The sequence below is a fragment of the Salminus brasiliensis genome, chromosome 4 (genome assembly GCF_030463535.1).
Source record: "Salminus brasiliensis chromosome 4, fSalBra1.hap2, whole genome shotgun sequence".
NCBI lineage: Eukaryota > Metazoa > Chordata > Actinopteri > Characiformes > Bryconidae > Salminus > Salminus brasiliensis.
In genome coordinates this window covers 23270222-23284432 of record NC_132881.1, presented here as the reverse complement: position 1 = coordinate 23284432, position 14211 = coordinate 23270222, and the positions used below count along the sequence as shown (strand labels likewise).

General features: G+C 41.3%; 2 protein-coding genes across 2 annotated transcripts; one reads left to right on the top strand and one right to left on the bottom strand.

Moving 5' to 3' along the window:
* The first annotated feature begins 614 nt into the window (after nucleotides 1-614).
* cst7 (cystatin f) lies at nucleotides 615-3334 on the top strand. Its single transcript, XM_072677669.1, has 4 exons — nucleotides 615-691; nucleotides 2576-2751; nucleotides 2837-2956; nucleotides 3187-3334. The coding sequence occupies exons 1-4, from the start codon at nucleotides 631-633 to the stop codon at nucleotides 3277-3279; spliced, it is 450 nt and encodes a 149-aa protein (XP_072533770.1). The 5' UTR covers nucleotides 615-630; the 3' UTR covers nucleotides 3280-3334.
* Nucleotides 3068-14086, bottom strand: apmap (adipocyte plasma membrane associated protein). Its single transcript, XM_072677661.1, has 9 exons — nucleotides 13825-14086; nucleotides 13462-13578; nucleotides 10936-11051; nucleotides 10554-10646; nucleotides 9249-9365; nucleotides 8939-9113; nucleotides 8606-8740; nucleotides 7186-7378; nucleotides 3068-5487 (listed from the first exon to the last, which is right to left on the bottom strand). The coding sequence occupies exons 1-9, from the start codon at nucleotides 13914-13916 to the stop codon at nucleotides 5278-5280; spliced, it is 1248 nt and encodes a 415-aa protein (XP_072533762.1). The 5' UTR covers nucleotides 13917-14086; the 3' UTR covers nucleotides 3068-5277.
* Nucleotides 14087-14211: the final 125 nt, after the last annotated feature.

Here is a 14211-nt window from a genome sequence, read left to right as displayed (position 1 = left end):
GAAACACCGCCGGTATTCACTGAAGAGAAATGTCACTGTCGTGAACGAACATGTAATGTAAATGCCACCATACTGCGTTCACGTTTACACTGGCTGTTACCTCGCTTTGCTCGCATATCTCACATGGTCACACATGCAATAGTGTGTGGTTATCAGGGCAGGATGTGGGGGAGGACCGCTGGGGTCTGCTGGCTGCTTTAAGCTCACAGAAGACTTACTCTCTACCTTCAGTGCGCTACTAGCCCTGAATCCCTGGAGCTGTCGGTTCCTTTGAAGTTAACACATATTATGACATCACAAATAAGCAGACCAACATACCGTAACTGCATTTCCCCCCCTAGTTCATTCATATCAGGTCCATCTTGAGAGCTGGCCCATCAGTACAGGCCTATACTGGGTCCAGGAACTTCTGGACACTTACACGAACAAACTACTCCATAAAGACGGTTCATTGTTTTCACCTAGGTTTCTTCTGGCTGTCAGGAGACAGTCTAGGCTTACTTAATGTCAGTGGAATATCTGAGTGCAGAGTGGAGGACTGCAGCAGTTAAGGAGGGTGGTTAAAGTGTTGCTGCACAGGAAGTTGCTGAGCAAAGCTGAGAGAGAGAGAGAGAGATAGGTTGCACAGACATGGACGGCTGTCATCACTTTTTGTTTCTGGGCTTTCTTCTGGCTGGCTTGTGCTCAATCGGTAAGAACCCCACCTTGAAGAACACTTTGAATGTATTCTTAATGTTTGGTGTTATTGCTCTGTTTTTGGTTGGTTGGCCTCAGGCCTTGGCCTTGGTGTGCTTTTCAATCTGATCTGGTATCAGGAATCGAAGAAGTGGTCTGTGAGATGTTCCCATCTGAAGTCTAGCATGAAAGGACTGAACAATGTTACTCCAAATATAATTGATCAAACAAGATTTGCTTGGTATCTGATGTTCTTGTTCTGTAGTTCTTTACCAGCTGTGAGGTTGGTCTATCAGAAAGCTGTTGCACTGTTCTGACTGGATTCGTTTATCAGGGTAACCGCAGGACCAACGGGTTTCTAGAGGGTAGTTTTTTTTCTGTGTTTTTGTTTGTCACATGTAATTATTTGACAATCTAAAAGTTGCTAAAACTGGTCATTTTAATTTTTTTTTTTTTTTGCTCAATACCCTGCTAAAAAAACAGCTCAGACCAGCAGAAATACCAAGCTGGTCTAAACTAGTTTATGCTGGTCTGGTGCTGGTTAACCAGCATACCTGTGTACAAGAACACATCAATGCTGGTGATCTGTGTTGTAAAGAAGGGATTTAATTAGGGATGTAATCCCGCTAATGCTGTCTCAGAGTACAGAGGATGGAAGAGAAGTTCAACTTCCCAGACTGAGTACATAGTTGAGAGACTCCTCCTAAGATGGGAAGAGCTTCTACTTCGCAAACTGAATAAATAGCTGTGAGACTCTTCCAAAGCATTGTTAAATGACTAAATATGATGAATTTCAACTCAAAGCAATCAGCCATGGAGATCATAGATATGTGTATCCAGAATAATCCGATTACTGCTGAATTTGCTCTAAACCCTATGAAAATGTAACTATTCTTATGCATCTGACAAAAAAAGGTTGACTGTTTTAAAGGTTTTCCCTTTTTTTTTTTTGTTAAATCTCTGTTTACTGATTTTATGTTAATGTCATGTAAGTGTTCTTCACCCTCCTATCCTGAAAATATGACAGGCCAAATTAGCTTTAGTCTCTTGTCATTTGAAACATGTTTTCTTTGAGGACTGCCCTGTGTTTTGGCAGAGAAAAGTACAGGCTGAATGACCAAATTGGCCGAGGTCTGATCCTTTTAATTCCTTCTGTAATCTAGACAGATATCATCTTGTATTGGAATATTGACAGTTTTTATCTATATATGTATGCTTCTGGTGAATGCCTCCAGAAAGTGTTCATGATAATGGTTAAACACAGAGTAAAATCCTAGTCTTAAGTCTGTTGCAGTTTGAAACAGTTTTTATGTTTTTTAGGAACTGACCTGCATTTACCTCCATTCATCGTACCCTCATCTTAACCTCATTTAGTTTCCCAGTCAGTGCTAATGGCAAAACATGCCCACATGCTTGCTACCACTACCATGCTTCACTGTGGGAATGGGTTCTCGGGGTGATGAGAGGTGCCAATGGCAGCATTCAACATACAGGCCAAAATGTCCAGTTTTAGTCTAATTTAACCAAAGAACATATTATAATATATAATTTAATATGATCAGTGATGAGTTACCAACATGCATTTTGGCAAACTGGACTTGGCTGGGCTTTAAGGAGTTAGGGTTATAATTGTTTTGGTAAACAATATTTCTGGACCTATCCAGCTCCTTTAGAGTTACCGTTAGCCTCTAGCTTAATTTCTTAATAATTTGGGGGGACCAATGGGTTTCTAGTGTGTAGTTTTTTGCTGCAAGCCCAGATGTTTGTGTCACGTTATTATTTGACCCCAAAATATCTAAACATTGCTAAAACTGGTAATATTAGGGCAGATACGGTGATGGGTGGCCTATAGTGTCCACAGTATTGCACTACAGTAATATCATGTTTGAATGTTTTCCAGAAAAAGGTCCCGTTCATGCTTTTGTGAAAGGGCCAATTCCTGGGAAGCCACAAAATGTCAGCAAGAACGACACTGGAGTTAAAAAGGCTGTGCAAACTGCAGTCTACTCATTCAACAACCAGTCCAACGATGCCTTTTTTTTCAAGGCATCAGCTATTGACGATGCCCAAAGACAGGTACAGTACTTTTTGCCAGTGGTGTCAGTGTTCATGTGTGATCTGTACATATGATCAATAGCATGCTACCCCTGTCCTGTTGCAGATTGTTAAAGGCATCAAGTATCTGCTGAAGGTCGAGCTATCTCGGACTGTGTGCGAGAAGAGAGAGAGCGATGTGGACCTTGCTAACTGCGACTTCCAGCCGCATGGTGTGTTGCAGCAGGTATAGTGCAGGCTTGGTTTTCTATATAAAGTGTGTAAAAGAAACTGAGTTTACCACATGCAGACAGAGCTTGGTGCTCTTCAGTTAGATGAGGAAATTCACTGCAGTTCATTGAAGTTCATCATTTTATTCAGTAGTGCATTCTCTGTCTTACCTTGAATGAATATCTGCTGTCATTCAGTGATATCATTAGAACCTAAGAACTAGCAGGATTCCTGTTTATCTTTCAGACATTCTTCTGTAATGCTGAAGTATGGGCCATACCATGGCTGAAGATAATGAAGACCACTTCTTGCTTCTGCCTTCCTTCACACAGGTCTTAATATGCTACTTTCAAAAAAAAAAAAAAAAAAAGAATCTGAAATGGCACAATGTGCCAATTCAATGGTGAACCGGCACAGAATAAAATACCCCACTGGAAGTTGAAAGAAACATGGATGCAGACTTTTGATCATATGCAGTGACTAGTTATCGTTTCTCCTCAGATCTAGCTTGCGTGTAAATTATTCACATGTTTCTGCTAGAGAAAGGCCTGTGACGTGCTGAGGCAGGTTTATAATGCTACTCTAGATCCGGGAGAGGATCTCTTTCAGGTCTAGAAGAAGTTACTTTTATTAGACCTCTAATCTCACTCTAAGAGCACTGGAAGCTCTTTTAGCAGCTGCACACTGCATCCTTTCTACTGCGCCTGATCTCATGTTGTCCGTGGCTCCAGGACAACAGAACCACTGAGTGGAGTATCTGAACGTGCAGGAGAGAAGTGCCAGATGTTCAAGAATTGGTATAAGCATCCATCAGGACATTATTGCTACTTATCCATACTATTTTAAAATGATCTCTGCTAACAAATACTCAGAGAATCTCCATCAACCAATGTACAGTACTGCGTAGAAGTCAAAGACCTTGTCTATTTAATTTCTTGTTCAAAACAACAATTAAGTTATTCCAGTTACTCATTTTCAGGGGATGGTTCTGATAAAATGAGCGAACATGACCCACTTCAAAAGGATTTAAACGGAAAGCTAAGAGTTCTTTAAAACTGTATATAAATAAATAATAAAAGAGAAATACAGAGAAACAGGACAATCATGCAAGACCTTGTAGGGCACCACCACTGTCCCATCACCCCAACAGCACTTGAAGCTTATTAGGAGGCAATAAAGCTGAACTATGGGTCCTGAGCTATCATCAGGATTTCACAAGGAAAACAAGTGTTTCTCCTTCAACCATATTCAGCTGTCCATTGACCCTGCCTTGGTGACAGTTTGAAAAGATGTGATGGCTTGGTTCATATGTCTCAAAGGAAGCCTTTAGTCCCCAGCATTGGTAGCATTGTGTAATGGGGTGACCGAGCTCGCAGGTAGTCGTTTAGCAATGAGTAAATTGTGGAGGAAAATGTGGTGGGGAAAAAAAAAGCATAACGTGACTTCAATCAAACAAAGAAGCTGCTGGTGTTCTCAGAACAAGGGTCTGACCACACCACAGTCCAGACCTCAGCATCTTTTAATGTGTTTAGGAATGTGAGAAGAATAACCTACAATTTTTGGAGGTGGTGAAAAAGATTCCTACTGTAAGAATGGATGAAAGGCAAAAACTAGACACAATAAATACTTAATTAATGGCATTTTAGGCTTGGGATTTTTTAAATGAACACTGGCCTCTGACTTTTGCACAGTACTGCAACACACATATATATATATATAAACCTGAAATTATAAAAAATATAATGTTGAAATGCAGCTGGAAGGTTAATACTGTGATTTTGTGAGTGGCTTAGTGCTTGTGTTTAACATTTCAGTAGTGTGACGAGAAGTAGTCACATCTCACCTGCTTTGATAGTTCAGTCACAGGGTGTACAAGGAAAAACAGCAGCTCTATTTTAAGGGCCAGATGACAGTTAGTTCAGTGCAAATAAAATCAGGATGTGCTCTTGATGCACCTTCTCTCACGGGTGGAAATGAAAATAGAAACGCCAGCGCTTAAATAAAGCAACCTAGCAATGCTCCAGATTTGCTAATAATACACCACAGAATGTGAAAAGTGACTGATGTCACCCTCACATGAGACAGAGGGTTAAAGTCCAGGTATGAGGAAGAGCTAAAAATGAAATGTATCAAACGTGGGAATGGGTTTGAGGGATTCAGGCTGCTTGCTTCAGGACGGGAGTATATGGGAGTGGTTTGCTATGGGCTCCAGTTAATGTGTCAGAAGTGTTAATTGCTTCTTCTCTGGATGTGGTTCGGAATGAAATAGGATAAGCAGCCCCAGGAAATGCCTTTGCGACCTGTGGCCCCTTGTTCCGCTGAGCATCAAGGACTATTTCACACTCTGCTCAAGTCCAGCTTACACAGGTACGGAGAACGGAAGGAGCCCAGGTAGAGGTGGCCGTTGTACTCGTGGGCCTCGCTAATGTGGGCGGCCACCATGCCGTGTGGGTCATGGAAGCTCCGCACGCACGTTCCTCCGTCCTGCAGCTCCACCACTAGACTGTAACGAGGCACGAACTTCATCAGCATGTCCTGGCTGAAGAGCTGAAAGCACACAGGCATGGCTAAAATTAGCAATGCAAATCATGTACGCTAATTGATTAACACAGATATAAGAGTTGCCTGTAACTATATAATAATACTGGAAGACCCTGAACAAATAGGATGTGAATGTCACCAGGTTAAATACCAGAACCGGACCTTAACATCATTAACTTCAGTGTTTGGGATTGTAAAATAAGAAACTTCTAAAGGCCCATTTATACTCCCTTTACGCTCGAAAAATGAAGACCTCTGTTTCAAATGTTGTAACTGTCCCTGACCACATACTTCTATGCATCCTTTATGTTGGCATGGATGTTAAGCAATACATCCACTAGAGGGCAGTGCAGAATCAAAAGGTGGAGGAGATTGTGATATAGTATGTCCTACGAAAAAGATGAAAAAGGCAGCGGTGTAATGAGTTTATTTTTCGTGGTCATGTTTTGCTTCAATTACTGGCTACACTGCCCCAAATAATGCCAGTGGCACTGCACTGTTCTGTCCACATCCAAAGCTTCCAGAGAACGTACAAAAATACGCACTAAATAAACACTGAGTACGGACAGAAGGGTCCGTCCATATCCATATTTCTTTAACACTCATAATATACTCATAAATAAGCCTTAATACTACATTTCGAAGGTGTCGAAAAATATCCCTTTAGGAAAGAAACAATGTAATAAATGCAAAAATAACCAAATAATATTTTTCTTTCTTCTGCAAATCAGTCCTCAGTGTCTAGAATATCTACATTCAGAAAATTGTATTTGTTCATATCGAACCCTATTCTAAAGGATGTTACAGAAAAATGTCTGAATATTCTGGTAAAAGCTAGACTCCGGCTTGATTCTCTACTATAATAACCTTGATTAAACAATAATGAAATTAAGTCTTTTCTCTGGACTGCATATTCAATACAACATGAACATTAAATGTTTAATCTCATCTAAGCTTTTTTTTTTTTTTTTTTTTTTTAAAGTATGGTAAAATCAATTACCTGATTAACTGCCTAATGTGGTAAGGTATTTAAATTGTATTTGTATATTTAAATGTAATTTCTATTTAAAATTTTAAAACATTATTATTTATTTCACCCTAATGCTGGATGTTGGAGAGGTTCATCCTTATCTTGCTCAACAGTAAATGCTATTATCTGTTTCACCCAAGAGGAAGCAACAAAGGAGCTACAAAGGAAACTATCGCAAAGTAATAATTTCATGCTATGTAAGCTAAGCTGCTTGCTAAGCATGTCAAGTATAAAAGGCTACCAGGACTTCCCAAGGTCAGTCCTTGGGGCCTTACGCTCTGCACAATTCTGGACATATTTTTTCTTACGCCAGCACACTTTATCCAGCACCTGAGGATCTTTCTAAAGTTAACAAGCTGACTCAGGTGTGCTAGATGAGGGGAAAACACAAGATGGTGCATAATGAGGGGTCCTCAAGACAGGGCTTGATCACCCAGGGCGAAAATTTATCTCCCAAAGAATGTACTGCAAGCATTACAGCATCCATTGCAGACTGATATGCACTGTTGTTGACTATATAAGAATCATTTCAGCAGTTAAAGCTCATGTGTAATTTTGTGCTGGGACTGTTGGTGGTTTGCTTTTTCTGACTTGTGTCCAAATACAATAAACTCTATTTCATGGCACAGTGTTATACCAGTATATTATTATAACAACTCATACACTGCACATACTTTAAATATAAGCTTCTTAATCCAGGGCCTTTGAGAGAGGAAGTCGAGCATGGAGAAACCCGGGTTAGGCCTCACAGCTGACATGGCCACCCAGTAACCCCCTGAGGAGCTGCGTCGGATGTTGTCAGGGAAACCAGGGAGATTTTCTATAAAAGTATCCATGCCTCCTTTATTGAGACCAGCCACATGAACCCTGCAGAAAATTCAAACAGTTAAAGGTTTGTCATTGTCCAACACTTACACCTGCACTGAGCATAGAAATATTTACACCATCACCACCAAGCTACAAGCTTAATACAGCACAACGACTGACGTTCGAAGGTGCTGTGGGGCTTGAGTACTGCTTCACAAGTTCTGATTTTCCCCAGCAAGTTTCCTCAACCATTTAAAGTGCTGCCTTTTGTGAAGACATTTAAGAAAATCTCCTACGTGCTTCACAAAGATCAAGATCTGCATAGGTCATGTTGTGAGATGTAAATCTAAAATAAATATCCAACTGTGTGTGGAAGCAATTTTTTTCTTATTGAATCATGTGCAGCTGATCCGGTTCCCAGTGAGCCTCTCTGAGGGAAGCAACTCTTTTTAAGATGACATCCACATAACTTTACCTAACAGACACCTGTACCAGCCAAACTTGCTTAAGAGTGATGACCCGAGAGAGCCCAGCCAACTGTACTCTCGCTGACTACGGGGGTTTGCCAACAGCAGCACGCCTCGGGATTTCAAACTCAGGACCCCCGTGTCACAGTGGCAGTGTATTAGACCACTGAGCCACTCTGAGCCTACTTTGTTCCCTTTTACACTTATTTCAACGTAATGCTGCTGGAGTAAAACTGTCCAGTTCCTAACGTAAAAAGTCTGCCACCAAATTTTGATAAGCAAAGTACATGTAAAAGCACTTCCCTTGACCACACTTCCTTTACTGTTAGAGCGAGCACACTACACTAAAAGCCTATTGTAGGATCCTGTCACCTTGGCAACAGTAAATTTGCATCATTTATACAGGTGATGCTTGGGGGGAAAACACTTATGGCCTCCAGCAGACCTGAGAAATATGAGAGCAGAGGGGTTGGAGTTCATTTACATCTAGAACTTGCTTGTGAGAAGTAGAGCAGGAAAGCAGAGAGGGGAGATTTTTAGCCGCGACAATGAATCAACATCAAATTGACCTGGAAATGTGTGTTAAACATGCAAGTGCTGGAAAAAAAGAAAAAGAGAAGGCAAAACTAATTTAACGTGCTGACTGAATTCTGCAAGACTATGAAAACAAAGTGTCCCTAATCCAAATCAAGGCCATATTGCAAAGCACAGCATTAAAAAAACAAGGACACAAGGACCGCTGCTGGTGCTTAAAAGGTGCTCATGGTCAACAGCAAATAACAGTTTCATTTAACGGTCAGAGCCAAAAAGAAAGTCCTACCTCCTTATTCTTGCCATTGTAGTTTCAGCGACAAGAACAGACTCTTCATCTGGGAAGAGTTGGATCCCATTAGGAAAGCGCAAGTTCTCCATCATCACAGTAACCTCTTTGGTCTCAATATCATACTCCAGAACCCTACAATATCAATTCAGAAAAAGAAGCCAAAATTACTCAAATAGTTGAATGAAAACTAATGAAAATCCTCTCTCTATATATATTGTTTTATTTATAAAATTAATATACCTGGTTACTGCAGCTACAGCATGACCATAAACAGACCGTGAACCAGAATTGGCATTGCGTGCAGTAAGGTATTTTTTAAGCCCCATTTACCGTCCATCTGCTGTGGCCTCCATGATGAGGTTCAAGTAGTCTCTGCGCTGCCACCTGCTGCTGGAGTCGGTGAAGTACAACTTCTTCCCATCCTGAGTCACATCCAGGTCGTTGACAAAAGATAATCGCCGACCCCCAACCATCTTCCGGGTGCTGACCAGAAGGGTAGACTCTCCTGAACGCCAAAGAGTGAGGTATAAAGAGGATTAGCACATGCACCTTATCGTGACTACGCAACGGTAATAAAAAGACAGCAAGGAAGAGAGATGGAAAGTAAAATGAGCGGAAGAAAGAAAGAAAGGTTTCTAACCTGTGACAGGGTTAACCTCATACACGCCGAAGTAGGCGTCTGCTACAAACAAGGTGCCATTGGGACCCACTCTGATTCCAAGTGGCCGTCCACAAACATGCTCCTGCTCTCGAGACCCTTTATAATGGGAGAGAAAATAGCTTCCATTACTTCTGACCACCTGCAACAGCATGCCACACAGTTCCACAGAGAGCTCAGATGTCTACCAATTAGGGCACTGATGAAACCATGAGCTGAAAACATCTTTTTATAGCCGTTTTCTGCTCTCAGATCAGACAGTTGCTTAGAAGGGCAATGTTTGACAAGTGTTTAAGAGAATTTACAAAGCTTAGAAATTTGATACAGCTGACCAATACTAATTACACTGACACTGTCAATGAGAATATGTGAAAACAGACAAATGGCCTTAATGTAGGCCTTGTTTCAGTGGCTACTCCCAAGTTAGGGATCGTCTAAAAATTATAGAATGGAAGATGTCAGTACCCATTATCATCTTTGTAAGAACACCTGCAGAAGCTTACAGGACCATCACTGATGATGTGTCCAGCAGAAAAAAAAGCTTATGTACTTACAGAAATACAACTACTGGTAAAATCAACAGTTCCTCTAGTAATTTTAAGACGGTCCCTGACCCACTCTGAGGAATACAATGTTACTGTCTAATCGTACATTCACACTAGACGTCAACAAGTAGCTAATGATCTGCCAAGTTGTCTTGTGAGAGTGTGTTTGAAGCCACTCTCGAGGGCTTCATCACAGTGTGAACACTGTCCAGCTTTTAACAAGGAATTGTACAAATGTTGGATTAGGTGTGTGTGTCACGGCTTAAAATATGAACTCCAACAAGTTTTCAAGTTTTTCCTTAATTTTTGGAAATCTAATTTTTAAATCACTGGGAATAGCAATTGAATGCTAGTAGGAACATAAAGTTCAAAAAGCTGGGAATTTCAGGCTCCCATGTCTAACTGGCTCGAGTCAGGCCTTTAGAAACAGTGGAAATCTGAGGACTATGTGATGTTGAAAAGCTTGTAAAATGAACTCAGTAGAACTGAAAAGTCAGCAGTTTATTTGGGTTTTCTAAAATAAAAGAAATGCCTGCTGCTGTCTCTAACCCTGCCCCCAGCGTTCTTTGTCCCCCGGGGATAGTCTGTGGGCTACAGATGCGTTGCTGACAGAGAAATCATAATGATGACTGAGAATGAAACAACTTTCATTAAAGGGATGTTCACTGACAAAACAGCTCTACTGACAAACACTTGGATGAAATATTTCAGCCTGGTAGGTAATTTTTTTTAGTCAGCTTACCACATGGAGGCTGGCCAAGGGTTGTCAAAACTGTAATTTTCCTTCCATCAATTTTCACAATCTTCCCATCTGAAGTACCAGTATAAAGAACATCTGCACAAAAAAGGATTATTAACGTCCTGTACTAATAAAGAACAATTTTATTAGATTTTTTTTATTTTAACACATATGGGCTTATGATAAATGCAGGTAATGCACCAACAATACAGACAAAAAAAACCCATAAAAAATAATAAGCACATAAAAAAGTTAACCACACAAAGATACAGCCAGATGACCTTTCACCCACTTGGCCTTTACCGCTCTAATCTGGCCACTCCTTGCACAACTGCAAACACAGCGAAGCACACAGGGTAAGAGGTCACCAGCAGTACATACTGACCTCCAATATTGGCGATGGATTCAGGCCCGATGAGCTGGTCTTCCAACAGTCTCTCTGCTTGCCTCAGCTTCAGGTTGGGTTCAAAGCAGCCGGTCATGAAGGGCGGCTCATTGAGACTAGCACGGTACGAGCAGGATTAAAAGACATAAAAGAAAAAGACATAAAAGGGAGATGGGGGGGGGGGGGGTAACATTAATTAAGCTCTGGGTTCTTAGGGCCATCTAATCCCAGTGCATGCTGGATTTAGGGCTAGAAAAATTGGAGGAGACAGGCTGCAGTGCCCAACAGCAGCAGCAGCAGCAGCACTGGCAAAGAGACCAATCATTAAGCACTGCCACAGAACTGAGAGTAGAATCTAAATGAGGAGTCGCTGCAGATTGGTTCGCCTTTAGTGCCAAGGGTGCTTAAATATTCAGCAGTGATGATGGTCTTGACCCAAAAAAGTATCCAGGGGATCTGAGCTTAGCATATAAACTAGCAAATACAGGGAGCCTTCTAATATTATAAAAATATAACAATAAATTAACTTTTCTAAATGAATAATGTGAACTTCAAAGACTTTACAGTTTGCCTCAGATTCATCATCTAACTGAAATGTTCCTGCCTGGTAGGCTTTCGAAACTGTGAAAACCAAGCCAATGACTGATGATCAAACACAGGAAGTATGAGGACATTTTAAACATTTCGACACAAAGTCTGACACACCAGTGCTGTAATGATCTTAAGCAACTTGTACTGTTTTTAAAAAAATAAAAGCAGAGATCCAGAGAACCCATTACAAAACATCTGAACTTAGAGCTTACAAGATAAACAAAGTTATTTATGCAAAGCTTCCTTTAAAATCAGCTTCTTCAGCTCAAATTCTTCTTCCTCCTGTGTGTTGAATGATTTAGTGGATTTAATGAGATGGTAAAATTCTGACTGCAGAGGTAGGTGGTAACAGCTGACATGAACTTACCTATTCACTTATTTAATTTATCCTATGTTCCACAAATTACTCCAAATGTGTTTCATCTTTCCCTTTGTACTGGAGCCATGAGGCTCATAGAATGCCTCTTTACAACTTAATGCATGACTTTACAATTTAGCGTAATTACACTTGTAGACTTGTCGTTTTTGATATATGTGAGATGAACCAATTACTGCAGAAATGATCACATCTGAATCATTCCCAAATCGTTCTTGATTCATTAAACTGGTATTTGGGCAGCTTTGCTCTTTGTTCACATTAGTGGTTTTATTTTATACCAAAAACAAAATACCAGAGACTTCAGCTCCTTTACTGACAGATACTTTGCATTAATAATAAAGGTGCTTTAATCTTTGAGCGATCCGATAGAAGAACCACTGTTCCATAAGGAACCAGTCTGGAAAAAAGTAAACACTCAGAGCCTGCATTTGCCTCCTCCTTTTACTGACCTGAAATGGTTCAGTCCACCCTCAAAACAGGTGCGATTTGTATTTGCAAGCAGTGACTGTTATTTGGGAGGGAAGAATCATACAGCATTCTGAATGTTACCAGAAACTGGTTATGCAGAGAAGGAGAACAAACAGGAGAGAGACAGGAAGCGTCAGTACCTCACCCAATTTTTCAGCAAGCCTGTGAGGGGTGGAAACGTTACCTGTTAGTTTAGTCCAATGTTAGCTTTAACTGAATGTAATATCTTCATGAGAAATTCAGTGTGTACATTTCACTCCTCCTTTAGCTGACAATTAATCAGAGCAGGCAAAGTTCTTAACAGCCCTTCATAATAAAACAGCTGTCCCTGCCTCTGACTCTGCGCCAGGACAGGCAGAAGCAGCTTTAGGCTCAACAACCCTGCCTCCACATGCCCAGATCACAGCCCTACTCCCAACTGAAGAAGGAGGTGAGCAGCACAGTGTTGAAGGACTTGTCAGCTGGTTTAACTGCATGGGCATAATGTTTTTTTTTAATTATTATTATTAAAATAATCTATAAAAAACATAATTGTAGGCAATGAAATTACTATTCAGCACTTCTTTTGTAGAGGACATCAGTCTTGCATCAAACAGTGAAATCCACTGCGTGCACAATGTCACATTTTCAGGGGCCCAGAAGAATAACTTTAAAGGGGGCCCAAAAAAAAACCCCACTGCAAAGCCGGTTCTTCATGGAACCAAAGTGTTTTTTTCTACGGTGTCGCTTAAAGAACCACCTGGAGCACCTTTATGTTCAAGAGTGTAAATGTACTACTAAGATCTTCTACGAGGATCCCTGAATCCCTGAATCCACTCTCACCAAAGTACCTTTGGTAGCTGCCTTTACTTCTGGTTGACGGTTTATTTAGGAGAAGTATCAATACCTTTGCTTCAGTGTGGTTTAAGGGGACTCTGCAGCAGGAAGGAGAAACCAGGTCAGTAGAGCTTGTGTGTGCGCTCTGCTGAAGCCATGCCACGCCACGTTCACCGTATGGCTCTTTATGCTCCACTGTGCACTGCTTGTATGTACTGGAGCATGAAATCGGTACACTGTTTACCTATTTCCCAGCTTTTCCCAGCTCTTACCTGAAAGCCTCTGGCTGAATCGGGGATTCCAGAAGAAAAACAATCACAAGGAGCGGGACCAGCAGGAATCCACCCAGTGACAGCAAAGTAACTTTGAACACCTTTCCACTGTAGGTGCTGCAGGAGCAGAGGAGAGCTCGTACATCAATCTGACACAAACAAACACTGCACATGTTGTTGCTGCCACTGCTCTATTCCCACACTCCAGGTTCCCACAGCTGCTCTGCAGCTGGATAAGGAGCTGGACAGGGGAACTGGGCTGCAGCAGCCCCAGCTGTGTTTTTTTTTTAGGTAAAGTTAAGAATTTTAAATGAGTAATTATAAACAGTGTCCTGGTCGGTAGCTCGCTGTTCTGCTACTCACCTCGTGCCTTTGTATTGGGGTTCATGGGACTCGTCCGTTATAATGTGAGGTCTGTTTACCCTCCTGAATCGCAGTCCTTCTGGCTCATTCATGCTGAGGTATCAGCCTGGTCTGCTGGTGGTCAGTACAGGTGTGTTCACACTGGGCGCCGTTTCAACAGAGGGGTTATTTTACATTAGAGAGCGGAGAGACCAATGCACTAAGGTTGTGTACCACTGTCTGCTCATCACCGCAGCCTAGCGGAATATCATACAGAGCACAGAGAAAGGAAGGCAGCAGCAGCAGCAGCTTGTAAATTATATTTCAAAAGAAAAGTCCCCCTTGGTCGACCACCTCTAACAGGACTCTCTCACACACACATTTTCCCATCTTGAAGGTAGGGGGAGT

Excerpts from the sequence above, each read along its gene's own strand:
- cst7 (XM_072677669.1), top strand. The coding sequence starts at position 631 with ATGGACGGCTGTCATCACTTTTTGTTTCTGGGCTTTCTTCTGGCTGGC. Across the intron at positions 2,752-2,836 it reads TTGACGATGCCCAAAGACAG|ATTGTTAAAGGCATCAAGTA; the intron begins GTACAGTACTTT and ends GTCCTGTTGCAG. Across the intron at positions 2,957-3,186 it reads CGCATGGTGTGTTGCAGCAG|ACATTCTTCTGTAATGCTGA; the intron begins GTATAGTGCAGG and ends TTTATCTTTCAG.
- apmap (XM_072677661.1), bottom strand. The coding sequence starts at position 13,916 with ATGAATGAGCCAGAAGGACTGCGATTCAGGAGGGTAAACAGACCTCAC. Across the intron at positions 13,579-13,824 it reads CCCCAATACAAAGGCACGAG|CACCTACAGTGGAAAGGTGT; the intron begins GTGAGTAGCAGA and ends CTGCTCCTGCAG. Across the intron at positions 9,114-9,248 it reads TGAGGTTAACCCTGTCACAG|GAGAGTCTACCCTTCTGGTC; the intron begins GTTAGAAACCTT and ends TTTGGCGTTCAG.